Source organism: Dendrobium catenatum, unplaced genomic scaffold (genome assembly GCF_001605985.2).
Source record: "Dendrobium catenatum unplaced genomic scaffold, ASM160598v2 original_scaffold_98963, whole genome shotgun sequence".
In the NCBI taxonomy this organism is placed as follows: domain Eukaryota; kingdom Viridiplantae; phylum Streptophyta; class Magnoliopsida; order Asparagales; family Orchidaceae; genus Dendrobium; species Dendrobium catenatum.
The window spans coordinates 80,120-107,059 of record NW_021417401.1 but is presented as its reverse complement, the minus strand read 5'-3'; the positions used below and the strand labels follow the sequence as shown (position 1 = coordinate 107,059).

Genomic DNA, 26,940 nt, shown 5'->3' with positions numbered 1-26,940 from the left:
CTCCCAATTGAATGAGAACGAACTCAATCTCCTCCACTATGAGTTCCTTTTATAGCAATCTTCTGTCTTCGTCATTCAAGGTATTCCTAGGCATTGGACTCTGCCTACACTTTGAGGGTGTAAGAGGACAACGGTACTCTGTCGTACCGGGTAATGGTGGAAGAGAGTTTTTGGAATAGAGTTTTTGTGGAAAAAATAGAGAGAACACTTTCAACAAAAAGCCACTCTCTCTCTCTCTCTCTCTCTCTCTCTCTCTCTCTTTACATAAGAATGAGCATTTAATGAAAACCCTATATTTTAATTTTTATGACTAAATCATTCAATATGAACTCTCCATTATATAATACAATTAGTTCATTCTGATGAAAATATGTTATCCAAATCTCTATTTGATTGGACTATTTGATCACCATTGTATAGTACAACCACTTCAACTAGTCCATAATTCATCCCATTCAACCATGGATGAGATGAACTAAAATTTATTTTGTTCATACTATATGATATACATAGTTCATACTATATGATATACATAGTACTGCTATATAAATCCTTGATGATTGCAAATTAATTTGATTCCAAAGTTTTCACATAGAATAGGAAAGATTTATAAATATTTATATAGTACAAATATTTCAAAATTCAAAATTTACCTACTTATGGAATATAAGAAAAAACAACAAATTATTTGAAATATCCAATTGTCTATTATGAAGTCAGTCGTTTAGTACGATTACTTATTTTAAAGTAACCTCAATTTTTCATTTTTAATGAATAATTGATTTATTATGTATTTATAAATAATTGTGTAGTATGATTGGATCATATAGTTTGATTTCTTAGAGAAATCAGGTAATTTTAATTTTCAATTTATAATGTCCTAGCTCCCCTTTGTGGTGTGTGCTCAGTTGTTTGACTATTTTGTACATATTAAATTAAATCAAAGAAAAAAATAGTAACATAGGTGTTATGACACTCTTCGAGTTATGTCCTTTCACTCCTACCTTACTTGATTCCACATTAAAAATTTCTTTCAACATAGGCACTGCTAACCCACTCGACTCCATGCCAATTGGCACACTTGCTCCATGGTTCACCTTCTCTTTTTTCCTCAGGCCAACTAGATTTCTTTGCTTATCCTTTTTTATAACTCACCTTTTATAGTGTAAAATGAATTAGGGATCTAAATTTATAGTTATACATGTATATGTAGGTCACTTGTAGGCACCTAACAAGTATTTCTTTAGGAACATGATCAAGGTAGTCACATGATTACACAAGCATTCACCCAAAGGAAGCATGATCCTATAAAATATACTGATTGATGTTAGCCTATCAACCAAAAACCACTCTCTCATGTGCAAAATAGTGGTATAAGGACTCACCACCACAAGATGGCCAAATGCTTCATCATGCTATATAAGCTCCATTAGGGATTCATTTAAATCCGTTCATGTACAAGGGGATATTCACCTTGATAAATCTTGCTTGTCTATGGCAGCCTTCCATTATTAGGGTCATCTACTTATCATTGACATTACTAATCCAACTATAAGAAGCACACACTTAAGAACCTCAAGGCTATGACCTCCTTAACTAGATTAATCCTCGATTCACAGTTATTACCTTTGAAAGTAAGTTTCCCTTCATGCTAGAACTTGAATGATTCTTTTAAGGACTCACCCTTGCACCTAGACTTTCCTTCATAGATTCACTCTATATCCTAGATCTTAAAGACTCGCTAAATACACCTACCATTAAAATTTTTCCCTAGACAATCATCTAATAAGAAAGTACCACTTTAGATAAAAGGATCCACATGTATGTCACATAACTTGCTCTTAATGTTGGCATGTAATAGTCTTATCATGAACTTTTTTGTATGTCTTCCTATGTATAGCCATCCATGTAGCCCTTTGAATACTATAAATAAAGGGTGAGTGCACATTTTGAATCTTTATGCTATTGAAAGTATTTTTGAGATACTATAATTTTCCACTAACTTTCCATAGTAACTTGAACCTCGCCCAATTTTCTAGCTATAACTAATTGGTTACATATTAGTAAGGTCGGCTATCATCCGTAGGTAAACTTTGATCCAGTAATTATGTTACAACTTGCTAACCACTGTCACCAAATTTCTCCCACTATAAGAAAACCCGCAATTACCGGCGAACATAATCTGCCGGTAACATGAAAATTGCGACGGAACGAGAACGTTTCCGTCAGATTTCTAGTGGAATTTCATGCGCCGGTTTGGCACGCGTCAAAAAAACTTTTTCGGTGTAAATAATATGTCGGAACACATTCCGGCGTACATTCTGGCGCATTACTGACAAAAAAGAGGGTGCCCGTTACGTCGATTTCCATTAGTTTATTCCGGCGTTAAATACACCAAAATTATATGTGTAAAAATACGCTGGAAATATCAGTGGAAGAAATGCCGCAACGTACGTCGAAACGTAAACAACGGATTATAACTGGTGCATTATCCACTGGAAAATATCGGCGTATCACATACGTTAGAACGAATCAAAGAATTTGTTGTATTATCACATACGTTGCATAAACAAAAAAAATTGCCTTCCCAGGCAGCAATCAGATTTCCACACCTACAAACAATTACAAATAATTCTAGCAAAAACTGCTCCACAACACAGATCTACACAGTACATATTTCAAAAACTTTAGCAAATACTCAAAAATATAAACGTAAATATTACAAATTATTCATTAACATCAACAAATATTCAAAAGCATCACAAATTGTTCATTAACACCAAATATTTATAAACTTATACTAGTTCATATGACATTGAAAAAATTAAACAACTATTATGAATCTGTGGACTCATCCTCAGTTGGAGCTACCTCTTTTCCACTCAATTGCCCCCTCATTTTGCACATTTAATCCAACAACTGATTGTATTACTCCTGCATATGCATCTGTATATGTGCTTGCAACAAACGATTGTGACATACGATTGTGGAACTATCTTAACACATATATACTCCAACCTTATCATGTATATGCTTATTTCAGAACTTTTTATAATATTTTTGGAATATCTAAAATATTTTTCACGTAATCTTATCTTCCAATGGCTGATGTCTAATATGCCGGTTATTTCCGGCGTAAAATGTACTGCATTATACAATATGCTTACATATTTCGACGTATAAACCGGCATAAACCTCATCGAAACAATAACGGTGACTATTCTGCCGGAAAGTATGCTGTAATAATTTTGTCACAAACAACGCCAGTAAAAACATCGTAGTTACCGACGTATATATATATATATATATATATATGTCGGAAGCTCCGACAGTAATCCCGCATTTTCCCGTAGTGTCTTAAACAAGGATCATGTATGCCAATTCAAATATGTTACCTCATCACATATATAAATGAAGAAAAAAATGACATTATATGCCCCATAATGGTTGAAATTAATAGTATATCCGATGCTTCATTTCTTGTTAAAATATGCTCAATAATTCCTTCCAATCCAAATATTGGGAAATTTGAAGGGATGCATGAGCATTATATATGTTAGTTTTTGAGTAAGATGTTACTCCACTCTTCTGATTCTCAATGTCTTTCTCATCTCTAATGATTGTCATTTGCACGTAATGGTTATAAAGAAAAATTTTTGTCTTAGTCTTTGGCTAGTTGTTTAGGTTAGTATTGTTATAAATTTTGTTATCTATATTTAAAAAAATATTTGAAAAAATTATTCATAGTTTGGGCCCGAAACTTAGAAGGACATTAAACATCATATTATTAGTTTCAAACATTTATCAAAATTTATTCTGATCTTGATTGGAACATGTTCATATCATAATCAAACATGTTTAAAGTTTATTTAAATCTTGTTGGCAGTTTCGAAAAGGTTTGAATAATGATTGAAAGAAGTTCGTTCATGCCTTGAAAAAAGTTTTGATTAATGTCCGAACAAGATTTTACTAATGTTGGAACCTTGCAAGGTTGGTCATGATTCATTCCAAATTTGAGTTAAAGTTTGAACAAAATTAAATCAATGTTCTAAATTATTTAAATATAGTATAAATATGTTTTGGATTTATTATTTTTCTCTTGTTATCTATTTTATAATTTACTTATTTGGGTTTTCTTATTATGTAATATGTCTACTCTAATCATACATATAAAGAGCCCGGGGTGTGAAGATACAAATGTGTATCCTAAGTACTATATTGAATGTAGAGAGACCAGCTTCATCAGTATTGAATACAAGAATACTAACTGAAGACTTAACAGGGTCAATTCAATTATGATGTATTTTAAATGTTATAATTGCATTCGATTGTATCAAATTTTAATTATTATGTTATAGTTGTTATAGTTTTACTCACCTTATTATTTCAAGAATGTTATAGTTGTATCGATTTAATGTAATGATTCTTATTTTGATTTTATAGATGTATGCAATTTTTCTCACTATGATATAGTATAGCTATTTGTATTATACTTGGTTATGTTTGCCTAATAATATGAAATGTTATATTTTTTTAATTGCACTATGATGTGTTAATGCTGTTTGTGTCATATTTGCAGTCTTTTAGAGTCTTGTTTGACATGTTTGAACAAATCTTCTTAGAATCATATCTTATTTGAATTGCATATGAATTTTATTTAAATATAATTTGAATTAACATATATGATTTGAATATGGTTTAAATAATATTTGAATATGGCTCAAAATTTTTTTGTATATATAATTTGATTTTTGATGGAAGCTAATAAGAATTTTATTTGGTTGTGTTCGAACCTATTTTAAGTGCAATTAATTTAAAAAGTTAAATTAAAATAAAAAATAGAGATATTTTAACGTGAAATAAAACTTTGATCATATTTATTTCTCACCTATAAATTCAAATTTCCTTGAAAAAAAATTAATGCTAGTCAACTCAAGCAGCCCAATCCGTGGCGCCCAGGTTTGTGTTCTCCACCGGTAAACCATCCATTGAGATCTACCGTCGCCGTAGTCGGCCTTCGACGGGACAGAGCAAGCGGAGGGATAGTAGAGCAAATCTGAATCTCAAATCTCTCTATATGGTTCTTAGCGAAAACCCTAGTACAGATCGATGTAAGCAAATCCCTAACCTTGTGAATGCATAGGGCTATCGTCACCTTCTCCTCTGCCCTCACCGCACTTTACTTTGGGCTCGTAGGTCCTCCGATGAAATCTCGAGGGAGGCCATCAAGCGGGCCATCAAATCTCTCCACAAGAGGCATTTGCTCGAGGAAGGCGCACACGCACCGGCTGTTGCCGCTCTAGCCAGGCCTTTCGCAGCCCAGGTTAACTAATCCTTTTCTACTTGAACTTTCTTGTGGAAGAATCTTTCTTTTGGAGAACATGGCTTCTACGTTTTTCATTGTATGTTGATGATGGGAAGCTTATCGTGTTTGGTGCAACCTGTTTTGTCATCTCCCACTAGAAACCGTCGTTTTTATTTGCTTATTGTTATGATTTTCTCCTTCTATGCGACATGAGCTCTCTGGTAATTTTAACTGATGAGTTTGCAACGTTTTCTTGAAATCTGAGGCCTTTGTTTTTCTTCTGTACTTGGAAGTTCCTTCATCCTCAAACTGCACATGTAAGCGGGTTGAGTGCATTTATTGAAGAGAAAAGCAAACATTTTCTCATTTGCCTGGTTTCAAAAGTTTATTTGGCGCATTAAGCTAGAGAAATCTTTGTCCAAATTTTGTTGGAGTTATTAGGATATGTATAATATAGAACTAACTAGTATTATTAGTAGTTGCGGAATGATCAAAGAGTTTTTAATTATAAAAATATTACGCCATGGATTAACATTTTTATTTTTATTAGTGATATTCAATGATGATGATATTGAAGGCAAAAAACAAACCTCTAAAGTTAATCCTAATAGTTGAAGCTTGAATGCTTGATGTTGTAGTAAGTTATTATTTGCTTATATTTTTGTGGTTGTACTAGATATTTTATATTATAAGCTAGACAAGTTATCATGTCATTCATTTATTATTATTTATCATTTTTAATATGATATTACATTAATATATATACACTATATAAAAAAATGTATTGCCGTGTCCGAGCCGTACCCGTGTCATATATTTTCAAAAAAAAACCGTGTCCCGTGTCCGTGTCGTGTCGTGTCCGTGTCGCCGTGTCCGTGTCCATGCATCATAGACTAGTATTATTAGTAGTTGCGGAATGATCAAAGAGTTTTTAATTATAAAAATATTACGCCATGGATTACCATTTTTATTTTTATTAGTTTTGGAGATTCTTTAAGAAAAAATATTCAAAATGAGGTGTTATAATGTATATTTTTTGCACATGACAATTTTAATCAATAAAACATCAATTGAAATAAATGAAAAATTAAAACAATAGGGAAAATATTTTCAAGATTGAGGAGTTATAATTAATAGAACAATGACTGAGCATATAGTTTACAATTGTATTTGGTGAGGTATTGACAATTGCGGCCGAATTATTTAATGATGAAGTGATATTTATGCAGGGCATGTTCAAGCATCTTTGATTAATTGCATAAAAATTGAGTAAATATTTACTAAGGTATGATTGAGTGTTAAAATAGAGAACGGTCTTAGAAATGTTATGTGATAAGAGAATATCATCGTGACTTAGAGGTAAAATTATAAACTCGTAATTTGGCCGATGATGTTTTGTGACTTTGTGTTTTAGACAATGAAAATCATTGATATCTCTCAACCTAGAATGGCAAAATGAGAATGCTAAGATGGATGTGTGGCAAGATTAGGAAGAATAGATTAAAGAATGCTTATATTAGAGGAAAGGTTAAATTGAAATTTATTGACGATAAAGTAATTGAAAATATACTTATGTGGTTTGTATATTTACAACAAAGGGTAAAAAATTCAGCTATTAGACGAGTATAAACTTAGTGCAGGGGATTAGAGAGAGAAGGCATAGATCGATGGTAGCCTGGATAGAAATTGTTCAAAATGATTAGCGAAGAACATGCTTAATACCTCATGTAGCTTTCAATAGGAACAAATAAAAATTAGGATTTATAAAACTGACTCCAAAATATTTGAGATAAACTATGATGATGAACATCATAATTCATCATCATCATCATTAAACTTATTCTCCAAGTTGGGGTCAGCTTAATGAACTCTTTTTCTTCATTTATTTATGTTGACTAAATTATTTAATGTTATTCTTAATTTACGGAAGACTTTTGTTCTCAATTTCTAGGAAAATCGCCTTTAACATTGTTTTTATCAACTTTCATGACAAAAAAAATGCTAAAAAAATCTTGTACCACTCTATAAACATTGTTTTTAATAACTCATAGTCACTATGAATATTTTTAAAATCTTGTACCACTCTATCAACATATTCATTTAATTCTCCACTAAAATTTTATTCAAGAGATATCATTTGTATTAATTGTTTTGAGTCATTCTTATATTTTATTTTTTAATATATATTCAAACCTACTTGGAAGCATAAACATTTATAATTTTAATAATCTTAGAATTAACAACAATTTCTTAAGCTATAATTCAATCTCCAATTTTATTAATCTCTACAATATTATCCTTCACTCTTATTTATACACTCCATTTCTAGTTTGACTCTTTCTTGAATTCTAAATTTTAAATCATAAATTATTAATTTCCTTAACTTCTTCTCTGACCCATTTAATTTTCTAAATACACAACATATTTATTTTCTTGTTAATCATAACATTTATTAATTCTATTAATCTGTGTAAGAGTACTTATATTCAAAGTTTTTATCATAATTCTAGTTTCATGAATTAGCTTCTTTGTCCATATTCATCCATAACGTGGGTACCTTTGCTTATTTTAATATTGCACCTAGGCACTAGTGTAATGACTCTTGTACACTTTTTCTCTATTCAGGCCATAGAACATGTCGATTCCCGAGAACACTCTTGTATTAACATAATGTATTAAATGATTCATGTTATGATTGTTTGGCAATTTTACACTAGTTGTTGACTACCTAATGCAACTCTTTATTTTTTTTTTCATCTAGGAATTGGAACATGACAATGATACGTACATATATACATGCATGCATATACATACATACATATATACATAAACACTGTCAATCATTACGCAGCGCTAAAAAATGCCAAGCACAACAAAAGTGTTTCAAGCTCCAAAATTATTTAGAATAAAGAAACTTTGATAAATAATAGTTTTCAAATGAGTTTAGGCCATTTAATGATATATAATCGTTTCTATGCGGTCACCAACTTGTTTAGGATGTAGTGGCGAGCTGCATCATCAGTTTTCTTCAAGATTAGGTCACTTTCTTTCACTTTGATGTGTGAGTTGTAGTATTTTTTTTTTCGTTCTTCTTTTGGCCTCTTCTTGTCTGAGGGCAGCTCATACTTGGAATTTCTCCAAGAGATCTATTGTAGTTTTCAACTATTCCTTGTTGGTTGCCTCCTCACCATTGATGACATTCCCGGCTATTGTGCAAGGAGGTGCCTCCTTTGTCTTCATGGTGGCTGGAGACCACTGCTCCTTGGTTGATGAGATTTCATAACTTTTAAATGCTCATTAGCCATTATATAAAGGAAAAAAATTGGATTTTTTTTTTGGGGGAAATTTATTTCAGGAAATCTAATCGATTTTTTTATTATAATGGACTTTTAAATCTTTAGATCTATTTTAAGATGAATATAATGTATAAATTATTTATATTACACACATCTTAAAGCAGATCTAAAGGTTTTAAATTCATAGTAGGTATTTTTTGTTCAAATATCTTTACAATTTTTATTTTAGGACATGCATTTCATTTTATAAACCATTCCAGCACACAATTATTTTGGATAAATAAAAATGGCATCTATTTGGAGATCATTATAATCTCAAGAACTATTTATACATTATATACTCTGTTGGATAGGAATATATTTTTTCTTTAAAAATTTTAAAAATATTTTTTTCTGTTAAATATTTTGAAATAATAAAAAATTAAAATAATTAGAATATGTATACTTTTTAAATTATTAAAATTAAAATAAAAATGGTAAATTTACATACATACCACTTTATAACATCCTATTTACATATCTAACACCTAAAACTTTAATATTACATACATACCACCCTATACTACTTTAATATCAAATATGTCACTCATATTTCCTTCCTATCACTCATATATTTCATTTCTACCACTCATATTTGATATAAAAATGAACTATAAGTGGTATGCATGTAATATTAAAGTTTTAGGTGTTAAATATGTAAATAGAATAGTATAGAGTGGTATGTATGTAAATCTCCCAATAAAAAAATTATTGTAAAGTAAATTATAAATGAAGAAAGAACTAAAAATTCTAAATTTATTATTTTAACATTATACTCTAAAATAATTGATGAAGGGAAATTAATTTATATATAATATGAATTTAAATTATTTAAAATTAGAAATAATAAATAATGTGCATAGGAAGGGTATGATAAATTTCTTTTCTTGGCTTTGATCTTTTTCTTTATGGCATCCTTCTAAATGGTGGTCAATGAACATGGGGTTGCTTCCAAGTAAAAAAGTAGAGTTGTTATTGATGAACCTACATCAAGTGAGCTTTGTTCCACAAGATGATGGACTTGTCTCTTTTGTCACTTCTAGTCTCATCTAAAGTTCTGTGAAAGTTACTAAGTGAACCATATTTTGTAACGGTTGGGCATCTGCGTTAAATGAATTGAAGCTAAGCGGCATCCCTCTTGCATCTCATCCATGGCTACCATAGAATAGTTAAAATAAATTTTCTATTAAATGAATAAGTTATTGATGGATCGTAGTTGGCGGGTGATGAAGGTCGGAAGGAGCATAATCGGGAGACGAAGGTTGAATGATCATAATCGGGTGACAATGGTCTGAGGACTAAGGTTAATAAGTGATCTTCAACCATGACTTCGTCCCAAACGATTGCCCCAAGCTAGAGTCTTCCTCCATAGCACCTAAGCAATTTTTTATTACTGTCCAAGCCATTCCAACCACCAAGAACAACAACATTCCCTGTTCTTGGCTAGAATTCAGCAACCAAAAATCATATCAGACCCAAATTCAGCCTCAAAATCAGAGCCACGCTAGGAAAGGATTGTGAGATGATGAATGAATCAAGATTGATCTACCTAATTTCCATCGGATCCATTCTTCCAACGAAGATATGTTTGGAGACCACCCCGTAAGTCGTTTGCCCCACCTTCGATTCAGTCCAGCTTCAATGGGCTTAAAGATCCGTTGTAGAAATTGTCGTCTTTGTCTGTCTATGATGAATACGTGTATGACATGTACGATAACATGTTCTTTGGAGTGCTTAGTGTTGATAAGCCTATGCATGATTATGAAAAGAGCAAGCTGGATGCCCAGCCGAAACTATTCCCTCATAGTGTTCCGAATAAGACACAAATATGTTGCTCTCAATATACTTGCAATCAGGGCGGTTGAACATTACTCAATCACACTTTGAAGAGATGAGCGAGCGAAGCATCGTGTTCTGAAATACGATAATTGCAAACTACAATCAGAATGGGTTGGACCTTGAATCTTTTATCTTCTTCTCTAGAATGGTGAAAGAAACACCAATGGATCCAAATGATTTCACTATCACAAGTGTTCCATCTGTTTGTGTTAATCTTGATATGTTGAAGATTGGTAAGCAAATTGACACCGGGTAGACCTATCCAAACCAGTTCAACCAACCAAACCACCACCTTATTATTGCCAACCTATCATCTTACTATGAGCTTGAAGTTCCTCCTACCCCAGTAGACTGACATTAATGTTGTTGCTCTATTCTATTGGCATTAAACTTCAGTCTTTATATTAGCTACATAGAATTAAATAGTTGGATTTTATGTTTTCTTGAGGACTATTGCCTTTTGGAAGAGAACAATTTTCTTGGAGGAATAATGGAACTGGTAACATAAGGAACTTCAAAATGTTGACAGCTGCTTTTCAGAAGTCCTGTTAAGGTGGAATTAAGCTGAGTGTCAATGCTTTTGGAGTTTTAGGCTGAAAGATGTCTATGGGACCTGCTGCAGGTTTCACTAACTTGGAGAGTGGGGATATTCCCCTTTACTTCGGATTTATAGCTTTAGCTGATGTTATTGATGTTCTTGTTTGCAAAATAGCTGGTACTATAAAATGATCTATTTTTATAAACAGAAGGTTGACAACATTTGAGGCACATCTTCCATCTTTGGTTTAACTTTTTTGTTGTTGTTTCTAATAATCATTCATTTCTATCACTCTGATGATAACATTATTTTTATTCCTATTAGTATTTCTAGAACTCTTGTTTGGATAAAATTTGGTTGTGTGAATGCTATGTAGATCTCAGCATTATCAACAAGGTTGGAGCAGTTGCTATTTGAAAGCTCTCAAACTTTAATAATGATGTGTTTTTGAAGGCTATTTGTTCCGTATATATTTGCACTAATATAACTTCTGAAGGCTGTTCATCTCTTATATTTTGCAGATAATGGGCCACGTAGGACTCCTAAATTGTAGTGCACAATTGTACATAGGGATGCTTATCAATAGTTATAAAATAAATGTATATTGATGTTGGAGAAATAATCTTCTCAATGTGAATAAATTCATACATTCCTTCAAAAAAAAAGAATAAATTCATACAATGAATGTATATATTTCAACCACTTTTTTAATATTCAGCTCTTTAATAGTTGATCATACATACCTAGTAAATTGTAAATTCAATCCTATGTTGTACACCCACAAGTGTCATAATGATATAGGTAAATGATTAGGTTGAGCGAGTTATGACAATAAAACACGATGTAAATATGAAAATCAACTACACTTGTTACAATACAACAACAACATCATCAAGCCTTTATCCCACTACGTGGGGTTGGCTATATGAATCCTTTTTCTCCATTGTGTCCTATTAAAGGTCAAATTCTCTTTTTTGTTTTTGTTTTTTTTAGGTTAAATTCTCATTTAAATCTAATAAAGAAAGGTTATTCCTAATATTTTCTAACCAAGTCTTTTTAGGTCTGCCTCTACCTTTCTTAACATAAGTCAAATCTAATACCTCTATTCTCCTAACCGGATCATTGGAAGGCCGCCGTTTTATGTGACCAAACCATCTAAGGCGACTCTCTCTAATCTTATCTTCTACTGGAGCTACTCCAACCTTTTCACGTATATGCTCATTTCGTATCCTATCTCTAAGGGTAAAACCACTCATCCACCTGAGCATCTTCATCTCTGCCACACTTAACTTAGTATTATGCTTCTCTTTTAGTGGCCAACATTCAGCACCATAAAGCATTGGAGGCCTCACTACCATCTTATAGAATTTTCCCTTAAGTTTGAGGGGTACTTTTCTATCACACAACAAGCCCGATGTGTTCCTCCACTTCAACCATCCAACTTGAATTCTGCTGATAATATCCCCATCTATTTCACCATCACTCTGAACAATAGATCCAAGATATCTAAAACGTGTACTCTTATTAATGACTTGATCGCCCAAAGTCACAATCCCCTCAATATGTCTATTACTACTAAAATTACACCCCATATATTCCGTTTTAGATCTACTCAAGCGAAAACCTTTAGTCTCTAATGTTGACCTCCATAATTCAAGTTTACTTTCAACTCCCTCTCTAGTCTTATCAACAAGAAGAATATCATCAGCAAAAAGCATGCACCAATGTACATCCTATAACATGCCAAAGGCACGAGTGTAAACTAAAAGTAATATTATGATGAGGTAAATAATCTATGCCAAATGTTAAAAGAATGTAACTTTAAGTGAACAAGAAATATGATCTCTACAAACTTAACACTATATTAATTGTAGCATTGACCATATTTACTATTTAACCTAAATAATGTAAATACTTTTTAATTGCGGTAATACAACAACTACAACAACAACAAGCCTTTATCCTACTTCATGGGGTCGGCTACATGAATCCTTTTTCTCCATTGTGTCATGTTAAAAATGAAATTCTCAAGTCATTTCTAATATTTTCTAAGTTTTTTTAGGTCTACCTCTACCTTTCTTAACATAAGTTAAATATAATACATCTGCTCTACTAATCGGGTCATCGGAAGGCCAACGTTTCATGTGACCAAACCATCTTAGATGTCTCTCTCTAATAATACAATGAAAACTCAAAAAAATAAATGAGTAAAGTCAAAAACAAAGAACAACTTATAAAAGTTGGGTTTTAAGAAAGATATTACAAAAGTGATTTAGCCTTGAAGGACTTTCCAATTTGATGAACATTTAGTGAACCTTTCTACACTTCAAATTTCCCAAGTATATTACAAGAAAGCTTCAGGGCAGAACAAAAAAAAATTGAATAATTTTTTTCGTTAGTTTTTTTCTTAGAATCCTTAGGTAGTTATAAAAAAGCTTAGGTTCATTTAGAGAAAAATTCTACCTTTGATAAAGTTAAACTTCTTTTAAGGGCTATTTGGTTGGAAGTAAAATGGGTATAAAGTATTTCAAATGCAGGGGTTTTGAAAATTTTTGTGTTTAGTTGAATGAAAAAGAAATGCAAAAGTAAAGTAAATGCAATGTTAATTATTTTAGTTCATTTTTGAAGTAAACTAAACTCGCTTAGTTTTAAGCAAGAACTGTTTACATCGCAAACAAACTCGCTTGACTGCCGTCACCCACAGCAGGTTGTTGCCACCCACCATTGGCCGCCACTTGACTGCCACCACTAGCCACCGCTGGCTGCGGCCACCACCGCCGACCGCCACTGTCGTTGCGACCTTCCGCCATTCAACATTGTCATCGCTTGTAGACCATCTCTGCCACTAGTCCGGTGCCACCACCACTACCTGTGCCATCGCCACTTGCCTCTAGCCACCACCACCATTCGGCTGTGCCCATCACCACTGCCATCTTCCACCGACCACCACTACCGCTTCCATCAGCCGTCAATCGTCACTGCCGCCGCTACCATCTTTGGACGTTTCACTACATTCATTTTACTTCAAAAAAAAAAATGCCATCTTCCACCAACCACCACTACCACTTCCATCATCCGTCAGTCGTCACTGTCGCCGCTACCATCTTTGGACATTTCACTACATTCATTTTACTTCAAAAAAAAAAAACATTCACTTGCATATTCTCTATACTCATCCAAAAAATTTCATAATATTTATTTTACATTGTATTTTTTTTACACTACATTCATTTGACATTGCATTTCTATTTTAGCCAACCAAATAGTCCCTGACTAATTTTACAAGATTCTAAATGATTAAAAAATAGTTATAATGATGAAGAAGTTGTAGAAGTATTTAATGGGTTCAATTTATATAATTAGATATGTTTATTATATTTTTTTTAGGAAGTCATATTTTGTGAGCAAAAACGATTGCAGTAAGAATTTGTACTGCAAGTTGCTGAGCACGCTTGCAGGAGTAGTAGCTGCATGCATGTGAGTGCATGCTTGTGAATAGGGGCGTTGCGTGGGCCGCATAGGCGCAGTTGTTCATGATAAAAGCTTTGCGCGGGTGTGCATGTGCTCCTTGTGTGACAAGGCAAATATGCATGTGGGCAGTGGCCTGTGCACACAAACATAGATATATCAAGTTGTGCAGCAGTGACAAGCAACAAGTGAAGTAATGCAAGGAACAAGTTGATACACTGAAACAAGCAAAGTGAAGAGTAAAATCTAAAAATTCTCAATCGAATAATCAATTTTGAATAGGTTGAAAATTTATTTTGGAATATTGATCGAATTGATAATCTTGCAAACAACCTATATAAAATTTTGAGAATAAGCAATGTTTCAGATTCGATGGTGATAGTTTCTATACATAATTTTGATTATTTATAATTTGTATATATTTATTGAATATTTAGCTTAAAATCATGTTGAAAAATATGTGGCCCAGATTTTAAATAAAATGGAATTAATTTTTATTAAAATGCATTTCAATAAAATTGAAAGATATTTTAGGAAAGAAAAAAATGATTATTTATTGCAATTTAGATATTTTGAAATGGTTTTTGATTGTTTGGAGCTTATATTCAATTTGTGAATTCTCATTCTACATCCTTTATGTTTTCAAAGTCTTCTTTAATTAGTTTTTATACCTCGTTGAACATCCTTGAGTCTTTGATAATGATCTAACTCAATCATAGCATGGAAAACTAAAGACCCCTAAACATTTAAGACTTATACACTTGGATTTTGAACTTCTTGTGATAGTCTTAAAATTTTCATGGATTGTACCCTTTGATCTTCATTTTTCTTAGTGGAAAATGGTTCAAGCATGCTTAGTAACCATCAAACTCATCTTGATCATCTCCACGATTGCTAATAAATGATAAAACTATAAATAATACTTATCAAACCATTAGACAACACCCAATGTTTGTTATCATTGAATTAAATAGTGTATGTATATGTGTATACTCAAACTTGACTTCCCCATACGTAATTTTTTGTTATTTTTTGTCTACATTTTTACCTCAAATTTGTCCTTACCTATCTTATTAAATTAAATTTTATAGGGATTAGAATGGAAAGAGAAAGCTGATAAACTTGAATTGGAGCTGCAACAATGTTACAGAGCTCAGTCACGATTGTCTGAACAGCTTGTTGTAGAGGTGGCTGAGTGTAGAAGCTCAAAAGCTGTTGTTCAAGAGAAAGAATCATTAATGACCAGTCTGCAAAATGAAATGACCCATACAAGGTTATAACTCTTTAGTTCAAAACCATTTATGACCAAAAAATAATATGGTGGTCTCATGTGGACGAACATTACAGGGAAGAGAACTCAAAACTTAAAGAGAGTCTAGATTTGAAAACCGAAGCTTTAGATTTGGCTGTCACTGAGAACCGGGCACTTAAAGGTCAGTTAGCAGATGTGATGCAGAAACTAAAAGAAGCAGAGGCTGAGAGCAAGAACTTGATTGATCGTTGGATGCTGGAAAAAATGAAAGACGCAGAAAAACTAAATGAGGTATTTCATTTTCATTTAGCTTCAGTATACCATGTTAAAAATCTGAGACATTATATGCGTAATGGTGAAAATTTGTTCTCAATTACTTTGCTTTAGCATGCATAGTAGGATGTGTTCTTTCTTTATGCCAAAGTTTCCTAGTATTATCTTTGTTCAATTATTTTGCTTTGGCATGTCCAGGCTACTAGTTCATTGTGTTAAACAAAGATATGATGAGGAAACTTTTGCATTTCCTATGAGTTCTTGGCCTTTAATCTAGGTGGTTTATCAAGATATCCTAGAGATTATATCATATTGGTATTGGAATGGAAATCTTATATTAAATTAGCAATAGAACAAATCGTTATCTTTATTAGTACAAATAAATTTTTTGTTTATTTGAATCAGAGATTGATGATTATTGCTTTATATTCTGATTGATTGTTTGTAGCTTCCAATTTGAGAAGGTAATGAGTGAAAATCACCTTATTTGGGTTTGTGAGATGTACACATTTTCCACTGTTTTTTTCTTTTGAAGCTCTGTTAGAGATGTGGCAAAGCTGATGACAAAGTTTAGCCTTGTCATTTGATTCCTATATCACATAAGTATCGCAAATAATATTCACCTAACTCAATTGACTATTTCATTTGCCTGTTTGGAGCAAAGTAAAACTTTTTTCAATGGCTTGTTAGCCACTACTTATGTTTGATGTAGTTGGAAATAAGTTCTTGGTCATTTTGTTTAAACAATGAGTGAATGTAAGCTTTATCATGGACAAATATTTTAACTTGACCGTCATTAGCAATTTGCTAGTGTTGTAATCACATTGCTACTTTCTTGTATCCCTTTGGGACCACGATCAACCTAATCTAACTTTGAGATATAAAAATAGTCGTTCCTAAGGTTTTTTAGGCAATTTTAGATTGTTGGCGGTGTTAAATATTTCTTGATTTTTAGAAAAGTTTTTTTATTTTTTTCCTTTATTTGTTACTAACTTACTATGGCCACTTTTCAACTATTTGAAGAATAACACATATTTTAACTCATTAGTAATTAAACTAATTAAGTCTTGTCAATCTCCTAGTTAGCTTATGGATCTTTTTGAAAAACGTTGGTAAGGTAATCTCCATCCAGGAATAATTCTATTTTGTGAGATGAGATAAACTCATAAAATCTTCGTACTAGGCTTCAAAATCTATTTTATTGGAACTGAAGCGCATCTGCGCATGTACGTTCTTGTTATGATGTAAGTTTTTTCTAAATCTTATAGATGCTTTTTTGGGGCTAGACTCTTCATTAGAAGATAGTTGATGTAAACTTCTTGGTTTCCTTTTTATGGAAATAAAAGATATTATGCTTGAGTTGATGTATGGCTTCAATGTTCTGCAATCTTAAAACTAGTTCTCCTTATCAATTAGTTGCACTTGGATTTGATGTGGTATACCTTTGTAGAGTAGACTTGCCAAAGTTAGGCTTATAGGATGTATCAACTTCCGCTCACTAAGAATTGTTCGATCAAGCATGCCGGTTATATTGCTTTAGGGTGACCCAGGTTTGCAATAAGCTCCTATTTCATGCCTTATTTTTTGGTAGGTCTCAAAAATTTTTTTGGGTCAATGAAAGTATTCGCAACTTTGGATGGTCATCATAATTGTTGCTGATGGGCAATCAAATGATCACAATTCGATATGATCTAGATGATAGAGACAGATATGTCCAAGGAACTCCTTTGGGACCTAGAAGCTGGCACCTTTAGAGGCTACTAGAGTCGTCATTCTGTTGCTTATTCTCTCTTTTAGATTTAGCTGAGTTTGTAATAAAGATGGGTGCTTTAGAGCCCTTGCTGGGCTCCTCTATATTAATTTATTAGCTTGGCTTTTCTAATATATAAAAACAAAATCGCAAGTGGGATTCTTGGTGATCGTAAACTTGAACCGACCATCTGCCATCTCAGCTGCTTAATGAAGGCCATGCTAATAATGGAGGATATGTGTTGGACTCCTCTTCATTGAATTAGTGAAGAAATGTCAAAATGACTCATTTTGATTCTGTTTGAGATAAAAAAGGAAATTTGACTACTTTTTTGGGATTCCTCATAGATGGAAAACTTGGCAAGGAGTTATTTATGAGATTCATTGTTACAGGTGAGACTTGTGAGATCAAGTTGGGCCAAATAAGCATAACTCAATCTTGTAACCAGGCTTCACGCGTACAACATTAAATATCAAGCAAAGGGCTATCATGATCTCAAATCTATCTAGATACTCCACTGGGTTGGTCAGAACTGTGTAAGGTCTAACTATATACTTTTGATTTAAACAATAATGAATCTCATGAATCTTCACAGTAAAAAGCTAATGTAGTTAGGTAACTGATATCCGTGCAAGATTGTGATCCTTTGATGGGCATCGAGTCTTGAGAGTCTTTTAAATTGATCCTTTTAATTTGAATGACTATTAGATTTGTTCATGTTGATGGTTCATCCTGTAGAATACTGCTTTCCTTTAGTATCTTGTTTATGCGCAGTAGAATTTCTTTGGTCTCCCATGAGTAGCTAACTAAGCTTTCAATCTTAGCCTTTGGTTCATTGAATTGTGCTGAGTTGATATGTTCTATCATTGTTGAAATTTCCCTTATCATTGTTGAAATTTCCCTGCTGAATAGCTGATCAGTCTCTACCTCTTGTTGGATGGAAGGTTCTCTTGCTTCCTCCTATGCATGACCTATTTTCAATGTACCCACATGGTCTCATGGATAGCATAAAAAATATGAGTTTTAGATTTTTTGGCATTCAAGAAATAGATATGAGAGATTGATGGTTAGAATAATTCAAGGAGAGGAAGCTCACAGTCATGAGTCCAGAAATCATAATACACCTAAATTTCTTATCAAACTTTTTCTTAGATGTAGGTTGTTCATTCCACTAGTTTTTTTGGAGCCAAAAAATGATCCCTATACTCTTCAATATAGGATATCTATAGAGTAATTTTTATGCCCGTTACCTTCAAGGGGAATCTAGAATCTCGAATTCTTTTTAATGATTTCTGAATGATTTATTGCTTCATTTAATTTTATTATAAACAATATGTATGATTATTATTGTTTTCGCCTTTTGAGGAAATATTCCTATAAGTAGGCATGACACTTGTCTTCAAATACCCGTAAAGTTTATCAATTACTGAGGGTGTAATCACGTGGGCTTCCCTTAGTGCCCTTCTTGTCTAGCTCCTATCACTTTGTTCTTTTATCTTTATTCAAGTCAAAATGAGCATTGGTCGAGCCAAATAGGGAGGTTGTTAGGGCCATAGTTGATCTTTTACATTTATATTACTTTGTGAGTAGGGAAATGTTTCATAGCTGAGTAGAAGATGTAGTCGAGCTATTTAAGTACTGTGAGCTAAGCGGAAAATGACTCATGTTATCATTTGAGTCATTTGTGGCTTTATCTTGCAACTTTTTCTAGCTTGGTGAACCTCGTTATCTTTCTACGTTTTGAGAATTACTGCTTGTATCATTAGGATCAATTCGAAAAATATTGTTGATTCATTACTCAAAATAATCATAAAATGTGTTTGGCCTGCAAAAACCATTGATAGTGGGGACCACCTAATAACAAATAGAGATGCTAATCATATGAAACATAAGAGGTCACAACGATTTTGTAAAGCAAATGATCACGTAAGTTATCAAACTGAGATGCTAGCGCGCAAAGACTAAATCACATAAGCTAGTGGACTACAAGATGTAAAAGTTGCATCACAAAAGAAGAAATGCCACATCTAATAGATAACCACTAGGGTTATTGAGGAAGAAAGTTATTGAGAGAAGCTATTGGAGCCATTGATATTGCTGGAGGAAGCTTTGCATCAAAATATCTTGTTAAATGGTTGGATATTTATCCTAATCATATCATTTGTTAATAAGACCTTGTTTGTTATGGGAGTGAATTATGAGTAAACCTCTTCCTTAAATTCTTCGTGGGCCCCACTAATATAGTTGTATAGGTAAAATCCTTTCTCTTAGCTTGCATGAACCAACATACCTGTCATGTTGGAGGCCTAGGATTGTGGTAGTCTCGTTTGAAGTATAAGTGTGTGACTCACTACTTTGTTGATAAAGGCCTAATTTGGCCCTTCTTATCACTTCAAGATTTTATGATATGCGGTGATACTTAGGTCTTAAGAGATCATCTCTCTCTCTCTCTCTCTCTCTCTCTCTCTCTCTCTCTCTCTCTCTCTCTCTTATATATTTATATGCACACACACACAAAAACATCATGGATGGTGTATGTCAGGATGTTAAAATAATATTAATAAAATATTTTATAGTTCAAGCAGTTGTTTATCCTATTCTAGATAGTAAGTTCTAATGCAAAAGTTAAATATATCACATCAATTATAATTAAAGCAAAGAATATCGTATTAGATTATTTTGGTTGATCACTAACATAAATTTTGAAACCTGTCGATCAACAACCAAATAATTTTGGAAAGTGATGAAATAATGCCCTTAACTATATTCACTTTTTGAGAGGAAGATCAATTGTTTTAATGTTCATTTTACTAGTCTAAATCAATGTTTAAAAAGGAGGGGTGTTTTACCTTTCATGAAATGGGGCATATGCCCCGTGAATTTTATTTTTAATATTTAATAAATAAAAATAAATATAAGAAATAAACTGAAATAACTAAAAGCTAAACTCTATAATTATTTTATTTAAATTCTAATGCAAAAAATCAAATAACACAAGCATATAAAGTTAAATTGTCAAATAGAATGAGACTATGAAAAGTTGAACAAATTATGAATTAAAGTTCTAATTCATTATTTCTCAAGCTCCTCGTCTTCCAAGTCATCTCCAATTAATATATTCAAATCAGATGTAGGCACATGTTAAGTTTTTGCAAATTCAATTTTTGGAATTATCTTCTCCTTATTTAAGTTATTACTCTCAGATTCAACGTTGAATTAATTAAAAATTTGCTTTCCTTTTCCATTTGTAGCATACACATTTAAAAAATAACTGTTTTGAACCTTTAACTACACTTTCAAGTTAAAGAAGGAATGAATTATAAAACAAATAGGGTAATCGTCTTCCTTTTTTTTTTCTTTGGGAATATGTATTATATGTTTTGTTTATGTGGAATCGAGATATTGAACCTCATTCTGTGGAATTGAGCGATTCTACCTCATTCAAAATAGTATGGGCACAGTCCTAATTCCATAAACATCAAAGAATTTTGTTTCCTTTCTCCATCCAAAAATAATCTTGCAGAAGCAATTTATCTTCTTACTCGACAATCCAATCATCATAAGACTTTCTTTCCATCTTCCAAAATTGGATCTAAATTTATCTTTTTTCTAATACTCGTTTCTCTCATCCTTGTACTGACATAAACTAGTGCATTTAACTACTTGTGCTATACCATATTGCTCTTCTTCCCATGAAGCTAATATTTTAAGCAAAAAATATTAAATATAATTGCAAAGCATTATATTTAAAGAAACCAGACTTTATAAGAAGAATGATTTTGAAACTAAATTTCAAAATGATTTTAAAAGTAAATTTTAATTATTAATTATATTAATAATTATCTCATTAATCATTTAAATATTCTACTACTAATTAATTATTTAATTATTATTTATAATGTTATATAATAATTATTTCTACCTAAGATTATATTAATTAAACTATTCATTTTAATTTTTAATTACTAATTAGTTAATTAATCTAGGGTTTGCTTTTCGTCTTCTCCATTTCTTCGTTACTGCTACTTTTCCTCATCGCTATTTCTTCATGCCTGCTTTGATATAGTGCTTCGTGTGAATCTTGAAGGCTCCACGTAAAATAATGTGTTGAAAGTGTCGCTAAAGAAGCTTCTTCGCATCCTTCGATGATGTCGGATCGAAAGTCACGACGAGAGCTCGCTCGATGCGACGGTAACCATCTTTATCCTTTTCATGCGCTTGTTTGGCCAAATCCTGTAAATCCACTGAACTACAGGATTTAGTAAATCCGGGTTTTATAGCAAAAAGAGGGAAACAAAGGTTTTATTCTTCCGTGAGATTTATTGGGCATTGAAATCCTGTTTGACAGGATTTAGCATAAATATTGCTCAAATCTTGCATACATCCTGTTGCCAAATTACTACTAAAAATCAAAATGTCTTACTAATTCAAAAGTGCTCGAATTTCTTTCACATTGAAGGAACTACAAGTGAGGCTAGGAACATGAATATCAAATTTGGTCAACATAGCTGATCTAGCACCCGATTACGTCCACCAATCAACAAAGGAGTTTATAACAATCTTGCTATCAAAGTTGCCTCTTTAATAATCTTATAGATTGAATTGAATATCATCTTTATTGAAGAATTCATAAGCCAACATTCTTTCCATACAGTTAATCAACCCTCTTTCAATCTTTAATCATTAGAAAATTTGTCTTCAAAGGAAGTAGAGGGTTCATTTAGTATCTGGTGGTACATTATTTTAGATGAAATTGTGTCATCTAGCTTTCATCAACTCTCCAAATAGTTTTTACTATTGAATGTAATCATTCCATTTATCGAATCCATCAATTCATACACATAATCATGGTTGGCCATTCCTCAGGATCAACTACTCTTAGAACACCCCCACCATGACACTCACATGCATGCTCATGCACAATATACATGTGTGCATGCACACATACTTATGTATATTTGTTGTGTGTGTATATATATGATGAGATTCAATCCTAGGATCTTTGTAATAACTTTCAAAGGTCCATACCAGCTAACTTTGTGGCTTCTATATATATATATATATATATATATATATATATATATGCATGTATTCAATATTTAAAATTGGCTCATATTTTTAATTTAAATTTAATTTTCCTATAAGCTTATAAATTTTATATAAATTATTACTAATTTATGTTACATATTTAGATATAATATACACCTATAGATTATGTAACAATTTATATTATAAATTTTTCTTTATAAATCATTCATTTTAGATCATTTATTATTAATTAATTATCAAAAATTAATTTTTTGTAGTGTATACTTAAATAATAAATAATAATAATAATATTGACCAATAAAATAAATATTTTTCATATGATAAAGATTAATTAAAAATTTAATTAGAAATAAATAGTGTAATTGTTGCAAACTTAAGAACTTTAATTTAATTATTTAGTCCCACATTATTTGAGGCTTTTGTTAGTTTAATTTATATAGCTTTTTTGGATGTGTTTGAAGCTCATATAGGTTGGTGGGGTTATGTGAGAACGTTTGGTTGGTGTTTTTTTAACCGATGATAATTATATGCACTTAATGCTCATTAAAAATTAAAATACATCATATTTAAATTACTTTGTTAATTTTAATATTATATTTTAAATTTATTAAATTAATTATTTAATTATTCAAGTGGATCGATAATTGAACCTACTAGTTCAAATAAAAATCAGGATTGGTTCAACGGTACATCGTTCGAACCGGCGGTTCTAACATTTTTAATTTGGTTTGTTGTAAAGGCGGTTTTGAAGATGGATCCGGCTGGCCATATGACCGATCAATAGATCAATTATTGAACCAGCCAGTTGATCTGAATTTTGAAACTGTTATTTTCACTATGAAATTTACAACTTATAGTGAGCTTGTGAAAAAAACAAAAATGATCTGATGCTGAATGTTATATAAGCAATCTTAAATATTTAGTATTGCTCAAGCATTTCAACATTAAAAGTCTTAAAAAATATTATAAGTATCATCAACTATCCATGCATTTGATTCGAAGTGATTTTAAAGCCTCTATGCTTTGATATTGAAATTATTTTTTCATGCAATTAGTGTCATCTATCGAGAAAATTTTATTGGATTATATTGATGGTCAATCAATCCTAAAAGCTATTGAAATCCTGTATGCTGTTAATGAAAATTGGCTATTTTTATGTAAAATTTGAACATAATATTGAAATCTAAATAAGAGGAGAAAGGCGATTCTTTTCCAAGGAAAAAAGGTCCTTTCCTCTGCGTGGGTAGGCAAACCTTTGTTAAGCAAGAATTTTTCCAAGGTTGCTCGGGAATGAATTATATTCGCTTCAAAGAGTTATTATATTGAAGAGCCAAAATGCTCTATTAGCACTTTTGTTCTAGTTTGTAGTTAATAATCTCTTAGGATTAGATTTGCCATGTTGTTAGCTTACATACTACGTGGATATTCAGTTTTGGTTTTATTCATAATCTTATTTCACTCGTGACTTGATACTCCACTCTCCACATGAGTGGATCACGTTCAATAGGAAATAATCTCAATTATTTTAAACCTTATATAAGTCGAAAATGGAGATTATCCGCTACTAAAAGAATTGAAGAAAACTGCTAGTGTCTTTAAGAATAAGGGTTTCGTAAAAGTATTGAATGGCAAAGATTTGGACTAAGGGACCATTTGATTTAAAGTAGTTAGAATTCATTGTATTTTATATGCAATGCAAAGTCATTATATTTGAAATACTTTATCATTGTTTGTTTGAGTATAAAAGAAAAGCGGAAGATCACTTTTTTTTATGTTAGTTTGAAGTAAAATTGATTTAGTGTAAAGCACAGTGAGTGGTTGGCGACGATGGGCAATAGTGATCAGGCAGCGGAGGCGGCATTGTCAGTGGCTAGTGGAGGTAGGGCGGCAACGCGTGGTTGTGGGAGCTTGTGGTGGGTGGTGGTTGTGGGTGATGACATTAGGTGGTGGTGGCTGGCAGATGGTGATTGCAAGCGCGAGTTGAAACTTCTGCATGCAATGTATTTGATGTTCAGCCAAATTGTGCAAATTTCAAGTGCATTGAAAATGTGTTAAATGATGAATTTCAAATACATGAATACATTATTTTGCATTCCTTTTTCATTTACCAAATATTTTTTTTTTTTTCAAAACATCTTAATTTGTTTTATTTTGCATTTTTATTTCAGTAAATTAAATATCTTCTAAGTGATTATCGCCTTGCGGCGGTCTTTATGATGCTATGTTATAGTTGACTACATTCTAAGATGAAGACTTCCCTATACATGCATAAGTACATTCTTATGCATAAGTAGCACGTCTAACCAAAAAGGCCCCTTGCTCTTTTACATATATATATCCATGTAAGTACTGAGTATTTATTTTTCTCAGTTGCACGAGTTATGTACTGCAATGACGTCCTGCTTGTACATCAACAATATTTTCACATTGCTAAAGCAATATTTTCAATCTGAGTAAAGCGATTAAAAAAAAACTGATATTGTGCATTCATATTTGTCCGCAAAGGTTAATGCTCTGTATGAGGAGATGATGCAACAATTAAAGGTAAGCAGCATTGAACAGCTTGCCCGACAGCAGATAGATGGTGTGGTTCGGCAACGGGAAGCAGGTTATGATGATTTTGTGGAGTCAATGGTTCCTTCCTCATGCAAACATGTTATAAATTGTCATGATGGAGGGTGTGGTTCCATATTATTTGAGCACAATTCAAACAGGCTTCTCACCGGCGGCCAGGATCGTACAGTGAAGGTTTGGGATGCCAACACTGGAATCTTAAGCAACACATTTAGGGGCAGCGTTGGTTCCATTCTTGACCTTGCCGTTACTCATGATAACAAATTTGTGATTGGGGCAAGCAGTTCTAACAATCTGTGTGTGTGGGAATCATCTACAGGCCGCATTCGTCACACCCTTACAGGCCATACTGATAAAGTGTGCAGTGTGGATGCAAGCAGAAGCTCTGCCCGGAATGTAGTAAGCGCAGCTTATGATCATACCATCAAAGTCTGGGATCTGCAGAAGGGTTACTGTTCACACACTATTATTTCAGTAAGTAATTGCAATGCACTTGCCTATAGTTCTGATGGGCTTACTATATGCTCGGGCCATGTTGATGGCAACCTGCGTTTGTGGGATAGTCAATCCGGGAAGCTGATGAGTGAGGTTGCAGCTCACTCACAGGCAGTCACATCTGTCTGTGTGTCTCCTAACGGTAACATAGTCTTAACAAGTGGAAGGGATAATGTGCATAATTTGTTCGATGTAAGAACTTTGGAGGTTTGTGGTACTTATAGAACTACTGGAAACCGAGTTGCATCGAACTGGAGCCGCTCATGCATCAGTCGTGATGAAAATAGTGTGGCAGCGGGCTCTGCTGATGGTTCTGTTAGTATTTGGTCGAGGTTGAAGTCTGATAAGGTGAGCGTTCTTGATGGACATACTTCACCTGTTCTTTCATGTACATGGAATGACCTTGGTCGATCTCTGGCTTCTGCTGATAGGAATGGAACTGTTTGTATATGGGTGTGATAGTTTTTTTTTTTTTTACCCTCATTATTCTGTGTATTTTGCTTGATAATTTGATTTGTTGGCCTTCGGCTCTGATTGCTTCATTTATCATAACAATGTATAATTACTTCCTCTTTTTTTTATCATTGTTTCAACGATATTAAAATGTTTGATATGAACTTGGCCGTTGCATGTATGGGATTGCAGCAATTAAATTTACAATGTATTTTATGTACTGAAGGAAATTAAGAAGATTCCATTCAAGCCACAATATGAATTGTCTTATGCATGCAGAGTATTATAAAAGTGCATTAAAAATACAGAATAGCGTTGGGAGAGCAAGGTTTGTTTTGCTTTCTTTTTTAGTTATTAGTGAGTAACATATATAGAAATGTTTCAGAAAACAAAATTAATTTTGAGCAAATGACAGCATGGCAGATTCATTCAATAGATAGTTGCACATCTTTAGCTAGAGTGGAAGTGCATCTACCCTTGGCCTTAAGTTCTTGCCTATATACCACTACCATTAGGGTAGTTTGCACAATTATTATACATGATTATATATCATTAGCATCCTCCTCCATCCGATTGGATCAAAGTGAATGTGGACACATCTTTATTATC

The 26,940-nt window shown here is 32.6% G+C and overlaps 1 protein-coding gene across 1 annotated transcript; it reads left to right on the top strand.

Moving 5' to 3' along the window:
• The first annotated feature begins 4,908 nt into the window (after nucleotides 1–4,908).
• Nucleotides 4,909–26,587, top strand: LOC110096960 (autophagy-related protein 16). The gene is made up of 5 exons (XM_020823134.2): nucleotides 4,909–5,111; nucleotides 5,197–5,323; nucleotides 15,577–15,758; nucleotides 15,833–16,028; nucleotides 25,315–26,587. Coding segments are annotated over exons 1-5 (1,530 nt in total). The 5' UTR covers nucleotides 4,909–5,109; the 3' UTR covers nucleotides 26,338–26,587.
• Nucleotides 26,588–26,940: the final 353 nt, after the last annotated feature.